Below are 22,248 nucleotides of genomic sequence, written 5' to 3'. Positions count from 1 at the left end.
CATCATATCGCGTGTCCGGCCCACCAATATCGCGGGGAAGCCCTGTCGTTACATAATGAGGCAAGACGAGGGAATTCGATAACGGGGATGCTCACTTGGGGATGAAACCGAAGTGGAGACTGATAGACAAGCTCATGGAATCTCTTGTCTCGAGAATCGGCGGTTTTCATTTGTTGACAGCGCCGACGGAATGACGCGGAGGAAGACCGACGGGGAGATCGGCAGACGGACCTTAGCTGGGCGAACCGCGGTCGTGCAGGTGAACAGAAAGAGAAGCCGGGTGCGATGCGACGTCGGGAACCCCGTGGATTCAGCCCCTCAGATCCTTAGTGCAGTGCCGGCCTCGCTTTACAGTTTACGATATGCAAGGAACATATGTCAAAGTGTCAATGAATCATGAGGGCTCGGATTGAAATAACTAATCTACATATCATTAGAAAGTATGGGGATACTGCATTGTTCGCATTGTCACTTCGAGTCTAGATGTACTTGCGTAGCTATAACCGAGTTAGCATATTCTTATCGCACCAAGCAACGCGGTGGAAACTTACATCAAGTGTCAGTGATTTACTACTGTTCTCCGACTGGTCCCTGTAAACTCCGACCAGGGCCTCGCTGTTCTGGAACAGCCCGTTCTTCAGGCTGATCACAATGAACTGCATTCCAGGCGCCGCATGGTCGTGAATGTAGTTCGCGATACGAGCGACATTGGTATTGTCGAGCGCGGCATCAACTTCGTCCAGGACGAAGAAAGGCGAGGGCTGGTAAGAATGAATGGCAAACAGCAGGGCCAGGGCGGCCATGGTCTTTTCGCCACCCGAGAGGTGCTCCATGTCTCGGAACCGCTTCAGCGGGGGCATAGCATGGTACTTGATGCCGTCTAGGTACGGCTCGTCGGAGTCCTCGATATCCAAATAACTGTTCAAATTAGGTTTTGGCATTCCATGGCTGGGCGGGGGAAACATACGCTTGTCCCCCCAAGGGGTAATTTTGGCTACGGGTCAACTCCCTATAGATAGGCCCGATCTGCTCGGAAATGTGGGAGAAGGCTTTGTTGAAGAGCTCCGAGCGTCGGCGCATCGCCTCTTCGAAATCGTCCTTGGATTTCCTGGCGTGTTTCCGCGCTTGTTCAAAGTCCTTTTCTGTGCCTCGAAGTTTGTTTTCTACGCTCTCGAGACGCTCCATCGCACGTGCATTCGGCGTCATCTTGTCGAGTTCGCTATTGAGACTTCGGACTTTGTCAAGCAGTTCTTCCTCAAGTTTCTCGTCGGAATCCTAATCTGTTAGAACCCAGCCTCCTAGAAAAAGTCGGGGAAAACTTACCTCCTTAAGAGTGTCGCCGAGAGAATCAAATTCCACCTCAATGCCGTAGTCCTGCACAGCGAAGTCACCATTTGCCTGTGTGTCTTCATCAATGTCCATCGCGTCTGGATCAACTCCCTGGACAAGTTCGTCGATAGGAAGATGGTCAAGCGGGTTCGAATCCTCGGTTAATGGGACATCAATATCCTCAAGCTTGCAACGTCGGAGAAGAGCATATCGGCTGGATGAGTTGCGCTGGATCTCTGTCTCAAAGCCATTGATAGATTTCAGGGTAGATTCCACGTCTCTGCTGCGCTTCTGAAGCTCCCTCCGATGCTGAGCAAGGTTCTCAGCAGAACCACCGTACCTCTCTTTCTGCTCCTCAAGACTCTCGCGGAGAAGCTCGAGTTCGGCATTAAGCTCGTCGAGCTTGTTGCGCACCTCCTCCTGTTCGGCCTCGAGCTCCTCGATCAGGTCTGCATCCCGCTTGTGCTGGGTCTGCAAACTGTTGATGCGATCAGTGGTAGCTTGCAGCCGTTGTTGCTCAAAGCTCAGCTGATTCTCAATTCTACTCTTCTGCGTTGTGAACTCGAGTTTCTTCTGCGCAGCCTCTTCATGCAGTGAACCTTGCTGCACTTCATACTCGCGAATATCGCTGTACCCAAGACGTTTGCAGAATTTCCGGTAGATCTCATCCTCGACGCTGCTAACAGAATCTTGGGAAGTGGCAATGGCCTCGTCAAGCTCATCCAGTGACTCCTTCTTCTCCGTGTACTTGGGCCGAAGGTCCTCAAGCTGTCGCTTGACGAAATCCAGCTCGGTACGTTTGTCCTTCAGGTTGCGTTCAAGGGCTTTGAGTTCATCACGGGCATAGGCGAGTCGTTGCTCCAAACCAACCAATTCACCCTGTAATGTCTCCTCTTCAGTTCCCCTACGGTGACCCTTGGGCAGGTTGGCTAAATCTGCCATGATCTTGTCCTTCAGCTTGAAGAGGTTTTCCACCTCCGAGTCTTCCCAGCGCTTGGAGTTCTGCTGAAGGCCACGGCCACCGGTCATCAAGCCTCCCTTGTGGATCACGGTCCCATCCAGTGTGACGGCCTTTGCATCCACGTGTCTCTCGTAGCATAGGAACTTGGCGGTCGCGAGGTCGTCGCATACGATAGCATTGCCGCAAGCGTAAGTAATGGCTCTTGCCACGGAATCATCGTAGTCAACTGTTTCGATTGCAGGGCGCATGGCACGGTGCATGCCCTTCAAGTTGGAATTCAGAGCTTTGACCTGAATTGTTTCCAGGGGAATGAACGTAGCTTGGCCCGCTCTCTGGTCACGAAGATGCTGGATGCACTCTTTGGCAGTCTTCTCGTTGTCTACAACGATAGCATCGAAATGACGACCCAAAACAGTGCTCACGGCGTCAGCATATTTCTTCTGCTTGGGCTTACACAGGTCGCTAACACGACCTTTAACCCCGGGAAAGATACGCTTCAGGGTCGAGATCAACTCCTTCGCTCGGATTTCTCGCTCCGTCTGTTTCTTGCCATCGTCTGCTTCAAGAAGCTTCTTCAAAACAACCTGCAGTTTCTCTTCATACTCCGTTCGCATCTGCGATACGCGTAGCCGCTCTGATGTGATGGCATTGAGTTCCTTCTTCTTTTTCTCAATATCTTTCGAGGTTGTTTTGGCGGTCTCATTAGCAGTCGCCTTGCGTTCGCCCAAAGAGTTCGTGTCGGTCTCCAGCGCCTGAAGCTGCCATTGCGTACTCTCAAATTTACTCTTCAGGCTGTTGTATGCTTCCACGTCAGTCTTTTTCTGGCGCTTCAGATTGTCAAGTTTCAGTTGTTCAGCGGAAGACCGTTTATTGACTTCTTCCTTAAGCTTATTGTATTCTTGCTGATCGGCTTGGCTGAGCTGACCACCCTGTTTGCTCAAGGTCTTTTGCCAATCAGCCTCCCATTGAGCCTGAGCCTTCTCAACTACCTTGAGGTCCTTTTGTAGTTGCTTAAAGCTAGCTTGTTGCGTTTCGCGTTCCTCGCCGATTTCAGCAATGCGAGAATTGAATCTCTCTGCCTTCTTCTTCGTAATGTCAACCTTCTCATCGATTGGAACAAGGGCATTGGTTGACTCTTCAATCTCCTTCTCCTTTTTCACGATGTTCTTTTCGGCCGTAGCCACGTCGCGACCAACCCTGGCGTGGGACTTCTTTGCCTCTTCGACATTTCGCTCATATTTCTCCACGCCTCGGCGGTATTCTTTCAACTCATCTTGATACTTTTGAATCTCGGCGCTCGAATCGTCAATCATGCGCTGAAAATGGAAAAGCTTCCACAGAATATGGGTAATGATGGCCTGGTCGCGTTCCTCTGCCTTTCTCGCGTAATTCTCGGCTTCCCGCTTCTGCTCCTGATACTGTTTGATCTCTGAATTTATGGCACGGCGGCGATTAAGCTGGACCGTTTGTTGTTCGGAAGATTCCTCAGCCTCCGCTTTGAGCCGTTCATACTCTGCCTTGTACTCCAGACTTCCAGAAATCTGCTCGATAAGGCGCGTAAGATCCTTCGGAGACTGCGAAGCAATAGCTTCCACATCACCCTGGAACACTAGGAAGTTGCGGGCTCTGATGAGAATATTCTCCGCCTCCAGCGCCTCGTTATACTGCTGCGCAGTCACCACACGGTTGTTGATTCGGTACTCGCTCACTCCCTGGCTAGTAATTGATCGCCGCCATTGTTGTTCCTCTCCTGCATCATCTTCGTAGACGGCCATGACCCAGGCGGTCCTCGGATCGTGCGTTCCGCTGGTGTCCTGGGATTGTTCGACGTCATTTTCGTCCTGAGTGGCCTCGACCCCGTTGGTCTCTCCATCCACGGCGTTTCCATCGGCATCGACTTTAGATGTTCGCAGGACACGGCCTCGATAAATAAGATCGCGCAAGTTCGTTGATCGTAGGTGTGAAGATTTAATTCCTAGCACGAATGAAATCGCATCCATCCTAAGACTTGTCAGCGCAAATACAACAAACCGATCGTAAATTCATCGGACGTACGAGTTGGATTTTCCAGACCCGTTGGGCCCGACAATCGATGTGAAATAGGCATCACCAAAGAGCAGCACATGGTGGCCCTTGTAGGACTTGAAATCTGCGTGTAACTTGTTAGCTGTCGCGGTCATGACTTGTCTCGGAGGTCGAATCCACGTACTGTAAAGCTCCAGGCGAATTAGTTTCCCCATCTTGCCACTACGAAGTCGCACTTCGCTGCGACTGTAAGAGCACGACGGCGCTGGGGTAAAATATTCGAGGAGAACACAAGGCGGTGATGCGGAGTGGTGTTGTTGAGGGGGTCCGCGCCCATCGCGTTTAGGACCGCTCCACGCGTAGTCGTCACGTGAGTTTCATGATCTATAAACCGCCAGCCAGTTTCTATTCCTTCTACAACGTACTCATGTATAATTACTACTACTCATGGGATATGTGCGTATTTTAGTGGTTTAGTAGCATATAAAATGAACATAGCTATAGACCAGGCCGTCGAGTTTCGGACTGTGTGCGTCGAGTTCCTAGCATCGAATCGGCTGCCGGATATATAGGCTAGGATCTATCTTTCACCATGAGTTTGAGAATATATAAAAGTTACTGGTAATAACATGGAGTACCTTATGTCATAATCAGAGTTTATATATACAAAATAAAGGTATAATAAATGTTAATCCCCAATTGCGCTTAAATAACGAGTAATAGCTATACAGGTGACCCGAAAGGATCATCATAAAAAAGGGAAAGGGCCTAGTTACTCGGGCGTTTCACCGACACAGGGTTCCCGACGACCAAAAAGTCTTCTGAGACGTAGCCAGCTGAGTCCATCCGAAACGAGCCCTTTTGGCCCTCAATTTCCAAGAGGATAAAGTCCTCCTGTGTGAAGATTTGTCGAACAGACCGGAAGAACCTATACCCAAGCATGCTCAACTTCTTCGTGGGTTCCTTAAAGAAGCTAGTACTCTTCGAGCCTGTCGGATCTTGTGCTCGGTCTGCGCGGTGTGCATCGGGCGATACAACCAGACGGCGTGAGAAAGCAATTTGACGGGGTAGTGCGTCAAATTCCATTGGCTTTAGGAACGGGATCATGCGCCGCACTGTAAAGCGCAGATATGCCTGGCCATTTGAGTTGACTGCCTTGATGCTTTTGATCAACCTTCCGGTCTTGACCAGAAAGACGGTGCCCATAACACTCATCACGACACAAATACCTCCAGCCAAGCCTTGCTGCCACATGGGTAGCGTCACAATTGGATCTCGGAAAACAGCATTAGAATTGTACACCGAGTAAGCGAAACAGAAAAAGGCGATTCCGTAGGCCCCGAGGACGTAGCTGCGATGCGACGGCGCCTTGAATAACATTATGTCGCCTTCTTTAGCGACCTTTCGTTCTAGCTTCGCGAAACCCATTGGGCGACGTCCGGCAAATCTCAGAGTTTCTTCCGGTTGAGAAGAGCTTTTGGGCTGTAATGAAGGTTTCGTTTCACGATATGGTATTTTCTTCTGCGGTTGCTTCACCTTGGGGGCCGCTTTCGTTCGGGAAACACTCGATGAGAAATATCTCCATGTCGGACTAGATGGGTAGAAAATCGGTGGTATAGAAGACTTGGGGCATGGTTGCCCGAGCGCCCTGAATGCGAATTGCCTGGCAAACATTCTGCTTCTACATGAATTGCATGATTAGCTAGTGGTTCACGAACGCCAATGCAGCAATGGAGACGGCTCGAGGCACAGCAGGACATATATCCTCCCCCGGATTGTCATCTTGACGGCAGTTCAGTTGTAGGGATTAAAACTAACCTGAAAACGAAAAAGAAACCCAAACTGGGGGAAGCTCAACGTCTTTCCCGTTGCGACGGTTGAATCGGGATTGTTCCGGTAGAAAAATGTTCCCGTCCCGGCCCGCCGGTGAGATCAAATCGGGACCTCTCAACAACCTCAACGTCTTAGCTTGACGGCCGGCGCAAAGCATTTCAATCGTGAATCGCTAATCGCACGTCCCATCGCCGACCCTTATTCTTAATCGTCGTGGGTGATTGTTGTCGGGATCTTCGCGAATCCTCGACCTCGTCTGCCTCACCCGCCGATCTCGACGAGCTCTTCTTCAGAACCGGAAAACGGACTGCGCCCTAGGTAGCAGACCACAGCCATTTCGTGATACAGCAATGGCTTCCAACTACACCGTTCGTCACATCCCGGGCGTTCTGGCTAAATGCCAGCCCCGCGTCGTCACCCGCACCTCGCGACGTGAGTATTCCCCCTCGAAGCTTAAGCGACGGAAAACCCGACGGAATAGACGACAATGGATTGCGTTATTCATCGACTCTTTCCAATCTACCGTTATATGAGGTTAATCCGTTCTTTCATTCATTTTTAGGCCTCGCTTCCACCTCCGCTTCTCAAACCCAGAACCCCGCCTACCCGCTCTATCCATCTGTCACCCAGCTCCTCCACGAAAAGGGCATCCCCGACTCCGAAGTATCTAAGATCCCCGCTTCAGGCCCCAAAGGCCGTCTCCTTAAGGGAGATGTCCTCGCATACCTTGGCCTCATCGCATCAGACTATCCCGCCTCTCAAGCATCGCGGATCGCGAAGCTCGCCCACCTCGATCTAAGCAACATCAAGATCGCTCCTCCACCGGCACCTGCGGCTCCAGAACCTGCAGCCGAGAAGCCAGTAGTAAAGGCTCCTCCCACAATATCGGTTGCCGTCTCAATCTCCCTGGGAACTGTTCTCCACGTCCAGAAGAAACTCCAGAAGTCTCTCGGCGTGACAATCCCACTATCCACCTTCCTCGCCCGGGCCACCGACCTGGCCAACGATGATCTCCCGCGTTCACCAAACGCTAAGCAATCGTCAAGCGAGATATTTGATGAACTTCTCGGCGCAGAGCCCATCAAAACTACCCGGGGCGAATATATCCCCGAACTCAATGCTCTTGACGGGCCCATCGAGGCACCACCCACCCAGTCAGTGAAGGAAGACCTCATCGACTTCCTCAGCGGAGCTAGCACAAACAAGCGCGCGCCGCAGGTCGTCGATACCGAGTCTTTTGAACCTGAGCAGGCCCTCAATGTTTTCAGCTTGACCGTTCCCGTGGGCGAGGAGAAGAGAGCCCGCACTTTTCTGGAGCGGGTCAAGACTCTATTGACCATTGAACCAGCACGCCTAGTTATATAGACTTTCCTCTCCTAATTTTTACTTTGTAACAACTGAAATAGCGTCGAGAAGATATTCATTATGTACCATTGACTACCTTCGTTATATTTAAAGCACTCCGTACAAGAAATCATAGGTTAGGGCTGATTCGAATACATATATATATATACTGACCCCACGGGCCCACGCCCAACCAACTGATCTACTAGAGAAATCCAGACCATCAAGGATACTACAGTATTACCTAGCTTGCAAACACAACTTTAAATGTGATTTTATTGATTATCCGATCCATCCTAGCAATGCAATGCAATTCCGTCACCTCGGAAGTGTAGCTATAGGTCAAAGGGAAAAAAAAAAACGCAAGCAATGTGCATCGAGGTTTTGCATGTCATTTCGTCATCAATGCTGCAACAAAGAAAGCGTAAAGAAGCAGCTGGGGAAAAGGAAAGAAAAACAAATGTAAAGCAACAGAGCAACAACAATGCCAAGCCAAATGAGGGCTCGCAGTGAAATGAAAACGAAAGCTGTCCGTGAAATAATGAGCAACGCCACGCTCTGTCCATCCTGAGCAACACCATCAGCGCCGTCGCTTACATCCAGTCCCATGGTTGGAGGGAGGAAAGGAGGATTGGAAAGTATTTTCCATGTTAGACTTATGTCTGATATGTCGAGTCAAAAAAAGAAAAAGAAATAGGAAAACAGGGTCGCAAAGGAAACCCTGGGTGACGCTGCGTAATGCTGAAAGGTGCAAAGCAAACGGTACATGAGACGAAGATCCGATGATATCAAAGTCGCAGAGAAAACAAACCACCTAAGAAGCCGCCTGTGAAAAATGCTGAAGCCCACTAAGATGCCACAGATGCCGATTTAAACCCCCATAATGCCAACCCCAGGCCGTTCTTGGGCGTTCACCCAATGTTGTAAAAGGAAACACCAACGCCAAAGCCGAACGCCGCGTCTAATGCATGATGTAGAATTCCAATGGGTAGTCGTCAACAGTGCCCTAGCACCGTAATTGTCAAGTCGTTACCGAATCGTACCCCATTCTGCCAATTTGCTACCTTCACGGCCATTATCCCTGCCAGGTCGTCTATTGAAAATTTTCCAGAACCGTAGGGTCTCATCACCGGCACCTGTGACCACTGTTTGACCATCGGGACTCATGGCCAGATAAAGCACTCGGAAGGTATGGCCCGTTAGCGACACAATTTGCTCCATACGAGGATATTTCCAGATGACAATCTGGTTTTGGCTATAACCATGAGTACTGATGATCTCATCAGAATTCTTCGACCATGCCAGGTTACAGACTTGGCTACCAGTGTCAACTTCCCTGATCAGAGAGCCTGTTGATGTGTTCCAAAACTTGATGGTTCGGTCGGCTGTACCTCCTCCAGACGCCAGGAGATGGTGTTGATGGGGAGACCAAGTGATAGCCTTCACGGCGGCAGTATGATCAGAGAAACGGTAGAGAGGTGTCTCGTTCAATTTGTCCCAAACCATGAGCTTATTGTCGTTGCCACCAGATGCTAGTTGGCCATCTTCTGTATTCCACCTGAGCCCACACACCTCCTGCTTATGGCCGGAAAGCCGACGAAGATACTGATCTGGGGACCGGACATCGCGATGATATATGTGGCGATCTCGTGAGCCTGAGGTGAGGATATGATCATTCCAAGCAAGTGCGCCTACTCGGTTAGTATGCCCAATCATAGTACGTAGGCGGCGACAGCGCTCGGCATCCCAGATTTGTACGAGACCCTTCCCCGTGCCAATAGCAAGATGAGTACCCTATTTGACCATTATTAGCACAAGATTATGAGTTATCAAGGAGCAAAATGGAAAATTACCCTTTGGATCCAGTTGACACTAGTCACCGTGTCGTCCTTCAGCTCACAGAGCTTTGTTACCCTGCCCGATTGTGAATTCCACATATAAACCGAGTTTCCCAAGCCGACACCCAAAACGTTACTGCTCCCCCAGTCGACTAGATTCAAGTAGAAATCGTCCTGTAAATCTGGCGCGTCGAGGACTTTGAATGGTACTTTGTTCACATATCGCGGTTGTTTGCGCGGGGTTTCAAGTATCCTTTGGCTGTCGTATCGAATGGGGGACAAGCTGTAGAGTTCTGAGCGAACATTGAGATTAGGGCCATGTTGGCTGCGCGGGGTCTTAGATGGTGTGGGGTGGGCTGATCCAGCTCGTGGTGAGGCGTAATTAAACATATTTTTATGAGGGGTTGAGGGGGTGATACTGGCGGGTGGAAGGGACGATATAACATGTGAAGGTGGGGTATGAGAGCGAGTTTTGTCGTTGATCCCAGACGCAAAACCGCGGACAGGGTCAGGAGATATTGAATCCAGATCGGCTTGAGGAACTGTATTTCCGAACATCTCGCTGCGCAGGACCTGCGAGTACATTCTGTTTGCTTCTTCCGCTAGAGGGATATTAACATGGGGCGCCAAAAAACTGGCCAGGGTGATGAAACATACTCTTTTGAAAATGGAGTTCGGAGTGGGGAGTTCGCTTTTTGGTCTTGGATGGTGTTGAAGGACAGCCGTCCTCGTGGAGCAGACTGTAGGTAGCTTGAAGATCTTGACCTTCCCGATTTGGTATGAATCTTTAAGGTGGGATGGTAGTTAGCGACAATCATTCTGGACCAAGTGTAACAGATTTAGATAATGCGTCTTTACTCACCGGTCGCCATAAACCCTCTGTCGTTTTCGACTGGGGCTAGCGCCCGGCGTCCTTTCACGGGAGCGCCCAGCGTCTTCAAAATCTTTCAACGCTTTTGTCAACGCATTTGGATCAATTGCGCCGGAGCTATTTCGGCTATTGTGCTGTGCTCCCGTTGGCTCGGGGAAGAAAAGGGTAGTTTTTGCTGGCATGCTTGGGGGTGTTCTTGAACCCGGGGGAGATACAATATGTGTTGCTGCTGGTCGTGCACCCCTCGCAATACCACGAGTTGTGGGATTACCCGGCTCTCTGTTGCTATCTGACATGGTGCCGGGGGCGAGGAAAGGGCTCAGAGGAGGTGCTTCAAACGGCGGTTGAACGCAAGATCAGTCGAAGTCGAGCGAGCAAATGCGACAGGTCTCAAATGTCGGACCGCAAGCTGGTGGGCGGCAATGAGCAAATCAAATGTCAATGACGGCGCCTCCGATCAGCTGTAAGGATGAAGAACAAATAGGGGATCGTTGTCATTCAATCAGACGTGAGTTGGTCGTGCAGTTGGCGAATGCAGCAGTTGGGGCGTTCAGCTCCGCTCCGGACAATAATCGAATGAAGTGGTTGGAATCCAGGCGGGAGCGGGTTGAGGGAGCGACGATGTAGTTAAACTGGGCGATAAGGATGCTGGGGGCGATAGTTCTCTCACCAGACGCAAGAAGAAACGGAACGAGTCGGTCGGGACGTGGAGGTCATTGGAGAGAGACCTGCCCACGGGTCTGGTGAGGATGATGGAGATGCAAGTTCTCTTGCCCTCCTCTCTTTCTGTCGGGGTGACGGCCACCACCGTTGGAAGGGGACTTCCCTAGATTCGGTCACGCGTCGGGAGCGCTAGTCCTCTTTCGTATACAGGGGGGCTGGACTGTCTGTTGATTGTTTGGCCTCTCTCTTTGTGAACGCCCTCTTCAATGGAGTATTTATTAATAGACAGAGACAAAATTAAACCAAACCCAAGATCACTGTTGAGTAAACAGCAATTCACAGTCTCTATCTGTAGCCTGGCGCTGTTCTGCTCCGGAGTTGCTTGTATACGTTGATTCCTCAGGCCAATATCGATAACGTCTCCCGATCAACACAACAACATTCACCCGGGGCCGGGACTTGGCTTGAAGAACGAGACAGTCGATCTGAACCATTCAATAATCCTGTGACTCAATGATATCACACGGCCACCAGCTCGTGTCGAGTCAGACACCGTGTTCCAGGTTTATTGACGCGAAGCGCCCGCCAGGTGATTGGGTCAGCGCGTTCGACGAGAGGATTGTTGTTGTTTTGTTGCTCTCCCTTCTTCCTACGGGTTCGTGATCGGTTTCGCGACTTCCTCGCATTCCACGCGCCCTGGAACGCGACGACGCTCGGACCACAAACGCCCCTTCTCTGGCTGAGAACGTCAATAATGAACTGCTACACTTGGCACTTGTAACTTGGAAGCTCAGGGCTGTGCTTCGAAATTCTCCGCGTTTTTGACTGAAGATGATCTTCTGTCCCACGTTTCGCCTTGTCTCGTTCTCAGATTTCCGACCGGCGATCGGCGTTTAATCGAAGATTTAATCTTCGGGAGGTTGGGGCAAAAAAAATCACTCAGTAATTAACTATAAGTAGTCCTTGGCAAGATATTGTTTTTGTCAATGTCTTGTATAGTTTGCTGCCTATCTACCAGTCTTCTCCAACCCCCAATCTAAGCGCCAACGCCCAACGTGCTATCCTGTTGTGCCACAATTATGCAATACCACAGTGGAAATGTATGGAAATCGTCAATAAGATCATCAATTTCCTCTTCACAGGTATACCAGGCTCTTCCTGCCCTAAACTACGAGCTTTACTAGTTGCACCCGCCACAACCACTTCGTCTTGGAATACCTTTTTGACTTTCAACAGACCAGGATTAAGTCTACTGGAAGGCTTTTATGTTGAAAGAGTACGCGTCAGGGCAGGCATGTTTGAAACAGAGGAAACCATGTCTTTGCATTAGCTAGTTATGTCCGGTAGATGTAGCGTTAATGGCCAGTAAATGTTCCCATGACTTGTCGATTAAGCTACCTGACAGCTGACTTCTTATATTAAAGCCTCAGCCGCAAATGTGTGGTGCTGTATTTTGCCCGCTACCCACCACCTACTAGAAACAGGCAATGGATTGGTCGCAGGCTAATGAGTAGTTATGGCACAATTTCATTTCCTTCCTGCTGAATACACTGTGAACATCAAGCCCCCTGTATTGTCCTCGGTAGAGGCAGACATCTCCTCCGTATGTATTAGCATTATATCAAACTTCAGCGCTTGATCCAACCCCCATTCATTAACGCTCCATGCTTTAGGTAACTGTTTTGAAAAGTTTGTATGGCCAAATAAAAACGCGTGGTTTCAAGATGCTGTACATCCGTCTTTACATATGAAGTTGGATTTCATATCGGCTTGTCGAGTGTCACATGAGCAGGTGAGTGACTGCGATTTCACAGTGTGGCCACAGGTAAACGATATCATGTTATAGCACATTGCGGAAGAAGGTAGGAAATCAACTGTATACTTAATTTCTTTAGCTAAAGTAGTATAGTGAGGATCATGGTAGACATACATTGAGCCTTCAAGGTTGGTTACCAGGTTTCCGGTAGTATTGTGCTGGGTGGCAGAATTGCGAGAGATCAAGAGGGAAATAACAAAGACATGGCAGCCTTCACTGTTATATGGAGGCGAAGTTAGAACTAGACAATCTACAGCCACTTGGAACATGGAATAGGCGGCCTCTGCGTCTTGGCAGATACAGTCATGCGGCCAGGTCAAACTGTTTGCCTCGCGTTATGGTCTATTCTATTGGACTCTTATGTCGTGGCATAGGAAAGGCTGAGCGGGGTAAGTAATCGAAGCTCTGGGAAATTCATTTTATAAGTCAACTCGAGGTTCAGACGCACATGCTTGATACTTGATCAAGGCTGGCGATAGAGATAACACAGCTGGCGCAAGGCTGCGTACAGATTGCAAACTCCAACACGGGAGGTTCAATACAGCTGGATACCAAATATATTAGGAAGATAAATTTCGTGGATGTTAGTTAGTATAAAGTAGTGGTTTGATTCAAATTTCGAAATCATGAACTGCAAATATATAATACGGCGGAGGTGGTAAAACGAGGTTTCACAGATAACCGGGGAGCATATTAGCAGTCCACAGAGAGGCACAAGAAAATCGCAGACAAAGTATGACGCAGTGGTCAGAAATTAGCATTATCAATCAGCTCTCACCCAGCTTCTTGCTGACTCTTAGTTGATCTACTGCGTATAACGACGTAGTAGATGGTAGTCACATGATGAACTAGGTCAATTGGTGATCGCTCGATTAGGCATAATTTCAACAAAAAGAATCGTTGCCTTGCTGATAGAATCAAGTCTTTTGGTATTCTTTTGCATAGATAATACTTGTTGAGGTGCGCCAATAGCTATTGCTTGGATCCTGTATAGTACAGTGGAAGGAGTGAGTGACTGACCGCCAAGCACCGCCTGATCTATGGAGGAAGGCTACGCGAGCTTCTGCTCTGGAGGCTTCGACTCCACTTTCTCCTCGCATTGAGCTCACTGCCATCACAGCTTCTGGCATCCCAAGGTACTCAGCGATGACTTCCAACTTGACCAAGAACCTCAAGCAACCGGCTTTGGACTTTCTGTCCTTTGTCAATGCTTCCCCCACTCGTAATGCCTCCCGTCTCCGGACATCAAAACATCCGGCCGTTATCTAACGTGGAGTCTAGCTTTCCATGCCGTAAATTCCGCCAAAAGTCTCCTTGCAAACGCGGGATTCCAGGAAATAAAGGTATAAGCGGGATAGCTCATTATATAATGTCCAGTTTACTAACTATATCGACAGGAGAAGGATTCATGGGCGTCCACTTGCCGTCCCGGTGGGAAGTATTACTTGACCCGTAATAGCTCAACCATCGTGGCTTTTGCGGTTGGTAAGAAATGGAAGGTATGTGAAATGAAGCCAACTTTGTGATGAATTTACTGATGGAGTTAGCCTGGAAATGCTATTGCCATGATTGGAGCTCACACAGACTCTCCTGTGTTGAGGATCAAGCCAGTTAGCAACAAACGTGGGGAAGGCTATATCCAGGTCGGCGTTGAGACCTACGGCGGTGGTATCTGGCATACATGTAAGTGTTAACCACGGCATTCAAGTTACAAATTTCTAACTGATATTCCTAGGGTTCGATCGTGACCTAGGTGTCGCAGGCCGGGCGATGGTCCGGACCGACGATGGCTCTATTGTTCAAAAGCTGATCAAGATTGACCGCCCAAGTATGTTAATCCCGATTATATACCTCGCTTGCCCCATCTAATATCACTAGTTCTCCGTATCCCAACGCTGGCCATCCATTTGGAGCGCCAGGAAACTTTCTCCTTTAACAAAGAGACCCAATTGTTTCCTATTGCAGGCATGATTGCGGCTGAACTTAACCGTACCGGTCAGTCCGGCAGTGCCGCCAGTGGCGATACTGAAAAGAGCGCTGCCGCCGAGGGTGAGAACGGGGAGTTCTCTCCGCTAAAGGCCATCACGGAGCGTCATCACCCGCATATCGTAGAGCTGATCGCGGCCGAGGCAGGCGTGACGGCGGACAATGTGCTTGATTTTGAGATGATCTTGTTTGATACGCAAAAGTCCTGCCTTGGCGGATTGCTGGAGGAATTCATTTTCTCTCCGCGGTTGGACAATCTGAACAGCTCATACTGTGCTACTGCGGGCTTAATTGAGTCTGTGGCCGATGCTTCTGCTCTGGATGATGAGTCGACCATTCGCCTGATTGCTTTGTTTGATCATGAAGAGATTGGAAGCACCACGGCACAAGGTGCGGATTCTAGTATGCTCCCCGGCATTATCCGCCGACTGTCTGTCCTGCCATCTGGCGCCGGGGAAGCCGATGCATCCACCGCTTACGAACAGACCCTATCGACCTCGTTCCTCCTCTCAGCTGACATGGCACACGGAGTTCACCCCAACTGGTCGGCCAAGTACGAAAACGACCACCGACCAGAGATCAACAAGGGCCCAGTGATTAAAATCAACGCCAATGCACGCTATGCCACAAACTCCCCCGGTATTGTTCTCCTCCAGGAGGTTGCGCGCAAGGCTGCTGAGAATGGTGGTGAGGGTGTTCCCCTACAGCTATTCGTTGTTCGCAATGACTCCAGCTGTGGAAGCACCATTGGACCCATGCTCTCTGCTGCTCTTGGTGCTCGGACACTGGATCTAGGAAACCCCCAGCTAAGCATGCATAGTATTCGGGAGACTGGCGGAACCTATGATGTGACCCACAGCATTCGACTCTTCAAGAGCTTTTTCCAACATTACGCTAGCACTTCGCAGACAATTCTTGTGGATTAGTAGTAGTATATTAGCATAAAGCGCAAATATCACATAAATGACAATGCAATTACCGTTGTTGATGAAATTCTCAGCAATAGAAGCGATATAGAAATGGGTTATGATCGGACCGAGATATTTCCGAGTCCGGCGTCTCCTCATCCCGGGGTTGCTGCCTCCATCGACTTCCCCCCTCAGTCTTATCTCCACACTCCTCACTTCTCCCCGACCCTGAACCACACAGTTTTTAGACTGTAGTGACCGCACTTACTATCCGTCTCGCTGTTGAATAACGGCGCCTGACCTCGGTCCTTTTATCATATCATAGATGTCATCAATGCCCGGATGACCCTCTATGACAACACCGGATGTCTTTCGAGATGCGGAATACATCGCTGACGTGTCCGGCATCCAACATGGCAGCATCACGGAGGCGTCTCCCACGCTCCAGGACGAGCGCCTGAGGAAGAAGCTTCAGACCGCTGCGAAGCTCGCATTCATTGACCGTCTACTCCGCGATCTCGACATCATTATCTACTGCGAGTTATCGGCGCTTTACTACATGGAGTGAGTACTCTTATCGCCTTGGAGCTCAGTCGCCCCGCCCTCAAGCACAGGAAAGGCTGACTTTATTAGTTGTTCAATAGTACTTTTCGCGATCCGGGCTATTGCACAACTGATCTTCTTTACCCCCAAAGCACCTCCTTTCGACCCAACGCGGAATCAGCCCTTTATCGGCGCCATCCTCGCAAGCAATCTCTTTTGCATGATCATTCACAATTTCTTCGGCCAACCCGAGGCCGACGAAACAACGCGCGGCTATTTACATGGCGGAATCCTCATCGATTTTATCGGCCAAAAGGCCCCCGTGCCGCTCACACGACTTTTCTTGCTCGACTTGCTCGTCATGTTCCTCAATTTCGTCATGCTAGGCCTTATAGTAGAGCGGGTAAAAGTAGCGGAGTCGAGGGATATCACTGCGGCTGCCACTACTACCACGCCTGCGGCCACACAGGATTCATCCGCCCAAGCGCAGGACCACGACCATGAGGAGCGAGGCCTCCTAAACCGTGAAACCGAGCCTGGAACGCAGCCAACCAACGACGATAACGAGACCAGGGAGCAGGCCTCCCATCCCCCAAGCGAGGAAGAGCTCGAACGAACCCGATTACTAGCTGACCCAGAAGAGAACGGAGTAGGACACACAAACCACCAACATGCCCTAGATGAGTATTCCTCGGGTGAAGCCGTGATAGTGCGCATGGGGCTGTTCGACGTTATTCGTGACCAATGGCGATACCGTCCTTCTCCCGTACGGCGACCAAACAATTTTGCACCGTCTGACCAAACGGCGACGTTTTTGCGCGAACGTTTCGGTCTCCAGGTTGGGGCCAATGGGCGGTTGGAGAGGATCACGACGTAATCTATCATGGGGTTCTTTCCTTTTCTGTAATCTAACTCAATGGTGTCTTGGTGTACATATACTCTCTAATGCCAATTTTGACGAAAGCTGAAGAATGAATGCTCATTCCTAGGAAATGATATGTTGTGATTGAATTATATGAAATGATAAGCTATGGGAATCTCGAACCTCTAAGAGCATAACACTGAATCGTCAAAAATCAACACCAACAATGCAAGTAAGGAATCAAGAAACCACCGAGTATCGCATAGTCGTATATCTTATCTATATCTGAACGCCGAATATGCCCTTAACAGAGAAAAAGATGAGAAGACGAACGCAGTTAGACAGCCAGCCCTTCGTTCTGGGGAGCTGGGATAGTGGATGAGTCCACCTCCGCTGGCTTCTCTTCAGTCTTCGTGGGCTTAGGGATGGAGTTTGTGCGAACAGGTCCAATTCCGCCAGCAGTGGCAGGGGAGGCGGGCTTGGACCTCGGACCGCCGCCCGCGGCCCTGGCAGTGTCGTTGTTGGTTTTGGCATTTTCAACAGCTTTGCTGCGGGTGGGTTCGTTGCCGGCCTTGATAATCGACTTCTCGGTGAGGTTGAGGGTATCGTCAACCTTCAAAGCAGCGGGCATGAGGTCTTCGAAGCCCAGGATGTGGCAGAAATCAAAGTAGCATTTTGCTTGCTTGGACCGAGCGATGTCCTTGAATTCTTTGTCTTTTCCAGGCACAATAATGTTCATGAGGTATTTGGTGTTTCCGAAGCGGTTTTCGCACTCCATGCCGAACTTGACGTAGGTGTGGGCTACCTCACGCCAGTGAGCGATGCCGCCATCTGCTTCGGACCGGAAACAGGAGGAGTTTGCCTCTGCAGCTGTGGCAATCATGGCGCCATCTGCGCCGTATTCTTGCATCAGGGCGAGTCCATCGTCGCGAGAAGTAACATCTCCGTTTATGACGCAGGAGACACCGGCGTTGTGGCAGGTTTCGACGATCATACGGAGCTGGTCCCGGATTGCACGCTCGCGGGGGCGCATAGGTGTTGTTCGGCAATGAATAGTGAGGCCATGGATCCCAGTTCGTACTAGCCTCGACACCAGGCTTTCTGTAAGTTCAGGTGTCTCGAGAAGACGAATCTTGACCGAAATGCCGATCTGATATGGCTCGCCAACTTCCTTGACCAGCGCTTCAAGGATGGACACAAGTTTATCCGGAGTACGCAGCAATGCGGCGCCCATCCCACCCATCGTACTGAACGGCTTTGGACACCCCGAGTTGACATCGATACCATTTACATCAGCTGCGACCAACTTGCCTGCCTGAACAGCCAGTTCGGGCGAGGCTGTCCCCATCTGAAATATAAGCTTTCCCTTCTCTCGAACTGGATCAATACGGTATATAATGGATTCTTGTGCGTTTTCCTTTTTAATGCTGTTCGACGGCATCCGGGTGAATTCGATAGTGCCATTGCGGGGGTTTACACGCCGCGAGGTACCAATCATCGCTTTATCGATCGTTTCCGGACCCCAAACAAGGTCTGCTCCGTAATGCAGAGCTAGGAGGCGGGATGGCAGTTCTCCGGACCGCACCATCGGTGCAAGTACAACCTTGCCACGGTAGTCGACCCCGTTGGCGGGGATGGGAACTCGTTTCGGGGAAGAAGTCATCGCGGCGCGGAGAAACCTGAGCATAGCATTCTTTGCGTCCTGAATATAGCAAAAGGGGCTGCGAAGGATTGCAGCCTAAAATGGTTTAAGATATGGGAAATAGTCCAGCAAAAGGCAAATGATCCGGATAATATTGATGGTGACTCGGGAGTTGAAGAAGGTGGAGATCAAAAATTCTCATCACGTGCGATAAGAGATTGGTTTGTTTCGAGACCGTACCGCCCGTAACCCCGATCACGGACCGTTCCTGCCAAGAATATCACGCGGCTTCATAATTTTCTGACAGCGAAGACCCACGATGTCGCAATAATGAATGGATGGAATTTTTGGAAGACCTCCCCAACGGGCCCAGACTGCATGAGGCAGGATGACTGCAAATAAGTGCAGGCCATCAAATGGTGGATGCACAGCAGGTGCAGGACCAGTCATGCGAATACAGAGACTCGAAATGATGGCGCTGATGGCGAGGGTCTTGTAGCGTACATTAGGTGTAACTTGCAGGTATCAATAATTACGGGCCGAGCCATCTAGCATCCAACAAGCTCTAAAATTTTTACTGCCAAATTGCTATCTCAGGATCTGGAGCCAGAACTGCCCCTGCAAAGAAGACGAAATTGAGTCGGTTGCTGTACCTCGATAGATAGCTTCAGTAGCGGTCCTGGGAACTTAACAATCACATTGTTGTCGGATTTCAGAACGACCTTGAATTAACCTCGGGAGGTTTGTGACCGAATTTCTTTCCGATCACTTCCACAACCCATCCCTTATAAACCTCAACGGCGCATCGCCTCCGGTCCTATGGTAAGCTCCCCGAATTTGCCTCGCCCAGCTTCCACCGTCCAATTGACCCGATCGGCAAGGTCTCTGCATCTCTAAGTCGGTTCCCCCCTTCGATGCTCGTGGGAACAAGCACCCTTGTCCACGGAATACGTACGACAGCTCCATTGACCCGGCGACTGCTGCCCACCGCCTGTCCGACTCTCGCCCTGACTCGCTGCTCGCCCGCGCCTCGTCGCACATCAGCAACGCTGGCTCCCCCCACTAAACAAGCCCCTCCCTCCTCTCCCTCCTCCTCCTCTCGCTCTCTCTCTTCCTCTAACCCCTCCCAAACCTTGTCATCCTCTTCAGCCTCTCGAATTGATCGTTCGATTGCTTCCGTAACAAACCGTGCCGCCTTAGTCTCTAGACATTTTGCTACATCCGCTACCCCGCCGTCTTCCACAATGTCCTTCACCGTCCGCAAGATCGGCCAGCCCTACACCCTGGAGCACCGGGTGTACATCGAGAAAGATGGCCAGCCTGTCTCTCCATTCCACGACATCCCCCTCTATGCCAACGCTGAGAAGACAGTTCTCAACATGATCGTTGAGATCCCCCGCTGGACCAACGCCAAGCAGGAGGTATGCGCTTCAAAACCCCGTTAGCAGAGGTCGCCGCTGACCAAGGATTGTGTTTAGATCTCCAAGGAGGAGTTCCTCAACCCTATCAAGCAGGACACCAAGAAGGGCAAGCTGCGCTTTGTTCGCAACTGCTTCCCCCACAAGGGTTACCTCTGGAACTACGGTGCCTTCCCTCAGGTACGTTGAAACGCGCAAAGAAAAAGATCACACCGTGTCATGCCAAACTCTAATTCCGTGATAGACCTGGGAAGACCCCAACGTCGTCCACCCCGAGACCAAGGCCAAGGGTGACAACGATCCTCTCGATGTCTGCGAGATTGGTGAGCTTGTTGGCCACCCCGGTCAGGTCAAGCAGGTCAAGGTTCTTGGTGTGATGGCCTTGCTCGATGAGGAAGAGACCGACTGGAAGGTCATCGTCATTGATATCAACGACCCTCTTGCCCCTAAGCTCAACGACATTGAGGATGTTGAGCGCCACCTCCCCGGTCTCCTCCGTGCCACCAACGAGTGGTTCCGTATCTACAAAATCCCCGACGGCAAGCCCGAGAACCAGTTCGCCTTCTCTGGTGAGGCCAAGAACAAGAAGTAAGTTTTGACTTCATTGGTGATGTAATCGTATAAACCCTAACCATCTATAGGTACGCCGAGGAGGTCATCCACGAGTGTGCCGATGCCTGGGAGAAGCTTATCACTGGAAAGTCTGACCGTGGCGACATCAGCCTGTAAGTCATGATCCTGTTTGCAAAACACCGTAATCAGAAATACTAACATAAATTATAGTGCAAGCTCCACTCTCGAGAACTCCGCTGAACGTGCCGACCCCTCCAAGCTCGCTAACATCCCCAAGGGCGAGAACCTTCCCCCTGCTCCCGTTGATGGCACCATTGACAAGTGGTTCTTCATCTCTGGTGCTGCTGTGTAAATCTATGTCAAGCAAAAATTATAAAATGTCAAGTTTTTGCAACGCCTAGCGACTGACCATATAAATTCCCATCGGTTAGAGAAACAATACATTGCAATTGGTCTACCGTATTTCATGCTTTAAAAGATCCTGCAACCCCGTCATTAAGGAGTAACACCAGGAATGCCTTTGTGAAGCCTTGCAACTAGGCCGTGATGCTATCCAACCACACTAGCAATATCTTGTACGAAAAATCAGCTGGAGGGTTACCATCAGCCGGCCGAACCGCGACTACCTGGCCATGGGGTAAAATATGATCTATTTATAGTACGATCATTGAATTATGGCTTTGGACGGGCTTAATGGGCGTATATGAAACGAAGAAACCGCCAATATAGTGCATGACATCCACATCGAAGTAAATCAAGTGTTTTGCATGGTCCATATGGAAACCGCATCGCATGGACAGTCAGATTGCGCATTTTCATATCGCTTCCAGCGTCTGTCCCCTTAAGGTATACAAAGTATTCCAATGCAAGAAATCTAATACCCTAGCGCCAAAGGCATGGTATATTCGCGAACTAATACAGAAATAAAAGTCGGTGCTTCGTAAATATACAAGATAAAAGTACACCCAGCTACCACCTCAGAGACCCAGCAATAAACCTCTATTGCCCTGCTCGCTCCGCTCCATCATCTCAAGTCGTGCCACAACTAACCCTGCAAACTCGCCTCGCGCTCAATACCTCTCCCGATTCGGGAAATCTCATTGACTATATCTCCAATCTTTAGTTGGCGCTTCCCGACCTCGAACTTCACTTCCTTTCCTCCCTTGAACCCCACCGTGATCTCGGGCTCTTTTGTGGAGGCCCGCGGGAGCTGCGTGACTTTGATGTCGATATGTGTCGGGCTGCTAGCGGGGGTTGTGGAGGGATTGCGGAGGAGAGAGAGGATGAGGCGGCATGGCCGCGAGGAGCGGGCGAAGGGGTTGAACGTTGTGCGGAGGGTGGTTATTGTTTGAAGAGGGATTGCCATCTTGTTGGATTGGGACCTGTTGGTCGCGATGCGTTTCTGTCGGCTGTTCGTTAGCTGAGGTTGGTTGGCAAGTTAGAGATGGGAGGGATCGGAACGTACCGGTAGAGATTGATGGTGATGGTATTTGAGATAGTATAAATTATGTGTAGAGGTATTTTAACTTGACTGAGGGCGGCTAAATCGTCAATTGAACGTCTTCTCTTGTTGTTTCACTTTTTGGGCGGGAAAATCCGCGGAGTGGTCGGACACCTCCAGTTTGCATCTAATGCA

The 22,248-nt window shown here is 50.2% G+C and overlaps 9 protein-coding genes across 9 annotated transcripts; 4 read left to right on the top strand and 5 right to left on the bottom strand.

Annotated features, from left to right (window-relative positions):
• Positions 1 to 479: 479 nt before the first annotated feature.
• ASPVEDRAFT_81712 (cohesin subunit SMC1) lies at positions 480 to 4,530 on the bottom strand (the record flags this gene model as incomplete). Its single annotated transcript, XM_040817079.1, has 6 exons — positions 480 to 497; positions 552 to 918; positions 968 to 1,275; positions 1,324 to 4,291; positions 4,346 to 4,439; positions 4,500 to 4,530. 6 exons carry the CDS (start codon positions 4,528 to 4,530, stop codon positions 480 to 482), a joined length of 3,786 nt encoding a protein of 1,261 aa, XP_040665893.1.
• A 406-nt stretch (positions 4,531 to 4,936) lies between these two features.
• Positions 4,937 to 6,210, bottom strand: ASPVEDRAFT_39521 (uncharacterized protein). The gene is made up of 2 exons (XM_040811939.1): positions 6,134 to 6,210; positions 4,937 to 5,996 (listed from the first exon to the last, which is right to left on the bottom strand). The coding sequence occupies exon 2, from the start codon at positions 5,987 to 5,989 to the stop codon at positions 5,084 to 5,086; it is 906 nt and encodes a 301-aa protein (XP_040665892.1). The 5' UTR covers positions 5,990 to 5,996; positions 6,134 to 6,210; the 3' UTR covers positions 4,937 to 5,083.
• A 202-nt stretch (positions 6,211 to 6,412) lies between these two features.
• pdx1 (putative pyruvate dehydrogenase complex component Pdx1) lies at positions 6,413 to 7,711 on the top strand. The gene is made up of 2 exons (XM_040811938.1): positions 6,413 to 6,580; positions 6,711 to 7,711. Exons 1-2 carry the CDS (start codon positions 6,499 to 6,501, stop codon positions 7,511 to 7,513), a joined length of 885 nt encoding a protein of 294 aa, XP_040665891.1. The 5' UTR covers positions 6,413 to 6,498; the 3' UTR covers positions 7,514 to 7,711.
• Positions 7,712 to 8,521: 810 nt separating this feature from the next.
• Positions 8,522 to 10,497, bottom strand: ASPVEDRAFT_126752 (WD40 repeat domain-containing protein; the record flags this gene model as incomplete). The annotated part of the gene is made up of 4 exons (XM_040806393.1): positions 8,522 to 9,286; positions 9,346 to 9,932; positions 9,988 to 10,115; positions 10,193 to 10,497. The coding sequence occupies 4 exons, from the start codon at positions 10,495 to 10,497 to the stop codon at positions 8,522 to 8,524; spliced, it is 1,785 nt and encodes a 594-aa protein (XP_040665890.1).
• Positions 10,498 to 13,826: 3,329 nt separating this feature from the next.
• Positions 13,827 to 15,592, top strand: ASPVEDRAFT_126534 (M18 family aminopeptidase; the record flags this gene model as incomplete). Its single annotated transcript, XM_040806373.1, has 6 exons — positions 13,827 to 13,902; positions 13,962 to 14,023; positions 14,078 to 14,179; positions 14,228 to 14,363; positions 14,416 to 14,508; positions 14,559 to 15,592. 6 exons carry the CDS (start codon positions 13,827 to 13,829, stop codon positions 15,590 to 15,592), a joined length of 1,503 nt encoding a protein of 500 aa, XP_040665889.1.
• Positions 15,593 to 15,926: 334 nt separating this feature from the next.
• Positions 15,927 to 16,994, top strand: ASPVEDRAFT_127651 (DSC4 family protein; the record flags this gene model as incomplete). Its single annotated transcript, XM_040806480.1, has 2 exons — positions 15,927 to 16,138; positions 16,208 to 16,994. 2 exons carry the CDS (start codon positions 15,927 to 15,929, stop codon positions 16,992 to 16,994), a joined length of 999 nt encoding a protein of 332 aa, XP_040665888.1.
• Positions 16,995 to 17,011: 17 nt separating this feature from the next.
• ASPVEDRAFT_39516 (tRNA-dihydrouridine(20) synthase (NAD(+))) lies at positions 17,012 to 18,791 on the bottom strand. Its single transcript, XM_040811937.1, has one exon. It carries the CDS (start codon positions 18,640 to 18,642, stop codon positions 17,317 to 17,319), a length of 1,326 nt encoding a protein of 441 aa, XP_040665887.1. The 5' UTR covers positions 18,643 to 18,791; the 3' UTR covers positions 17,012 to 17,316.
• A 1,074-nt stretch (positions 18,792 to 19,865) lies between these two features.
• ipp1 (inorganic diphosphatase IPP1) lies at positions 19,866 to 20,964 on the top strand (the record flags this gene model as incomplete). The annotated part of the gene is made up of 5 exons (XM_040817077.1): positions 19,866 to 20,042; positions 20,100 to 20,219; positions 20,284 to 20,627; positions 20,681 to 20,764; positions 20,823 to 20,964. 5 exons carry the CDS (start codon positions 19,866 to 19,868, stop codon positions 20,962 to 20,964), a joined length of 867 nt encoding a protein of 288 aa, XP_040665886.1.
• Positions 20,965 to 21,382: 418 nt separating this feature from the next.
• On the bottom strand, positions 21,383 to 22,184 carry ASPVEDRAFT_70387 (mitochondrial 54S ribosomal mL53 protein). Its single transcript, XM_040816072.1, has 2 exons — positions 22,078 to 22,184; positions 21,383 to 22,014 (listed from the first exon to the last, which is right to left on the bottom strand). Exon 2 carries the CDS (start codon positions 21,976 to 21,978, stop codon positions 21,658 to 21,660), a length of 321 nt encoding a protein of 106 aa, XP_040665885.1. The 5' UTR covers positions 21,979 to 22,014; positions 22,078 to 22,184; the 3' UTR covers positions 21,383 to 21,657.
• Positions 22,185 to 22,248: the final 64 nt, after the last annotated feature.

Source organism: Aspergillus versicolor (genome assembly GCF_001890125.1).
Source record: "Aspergillus versicolor CBS 583.65 unplaced genomic scaffold ASPVEscaffold_3, whole genome shotgun sequence".
In the NCBI taxonomy this organism is placed as follows: Eukaryota; Fungi; Ascomycota; class Eurotiomycetes; order Eurotiales; family Aspergillaceae; genus Aspergillus; species Aspergillus versicolor.
Note: the sequence above shows the minus strand (reverse complement) of the source record. Positions and strands in the feature narration are given on the sequence as shown.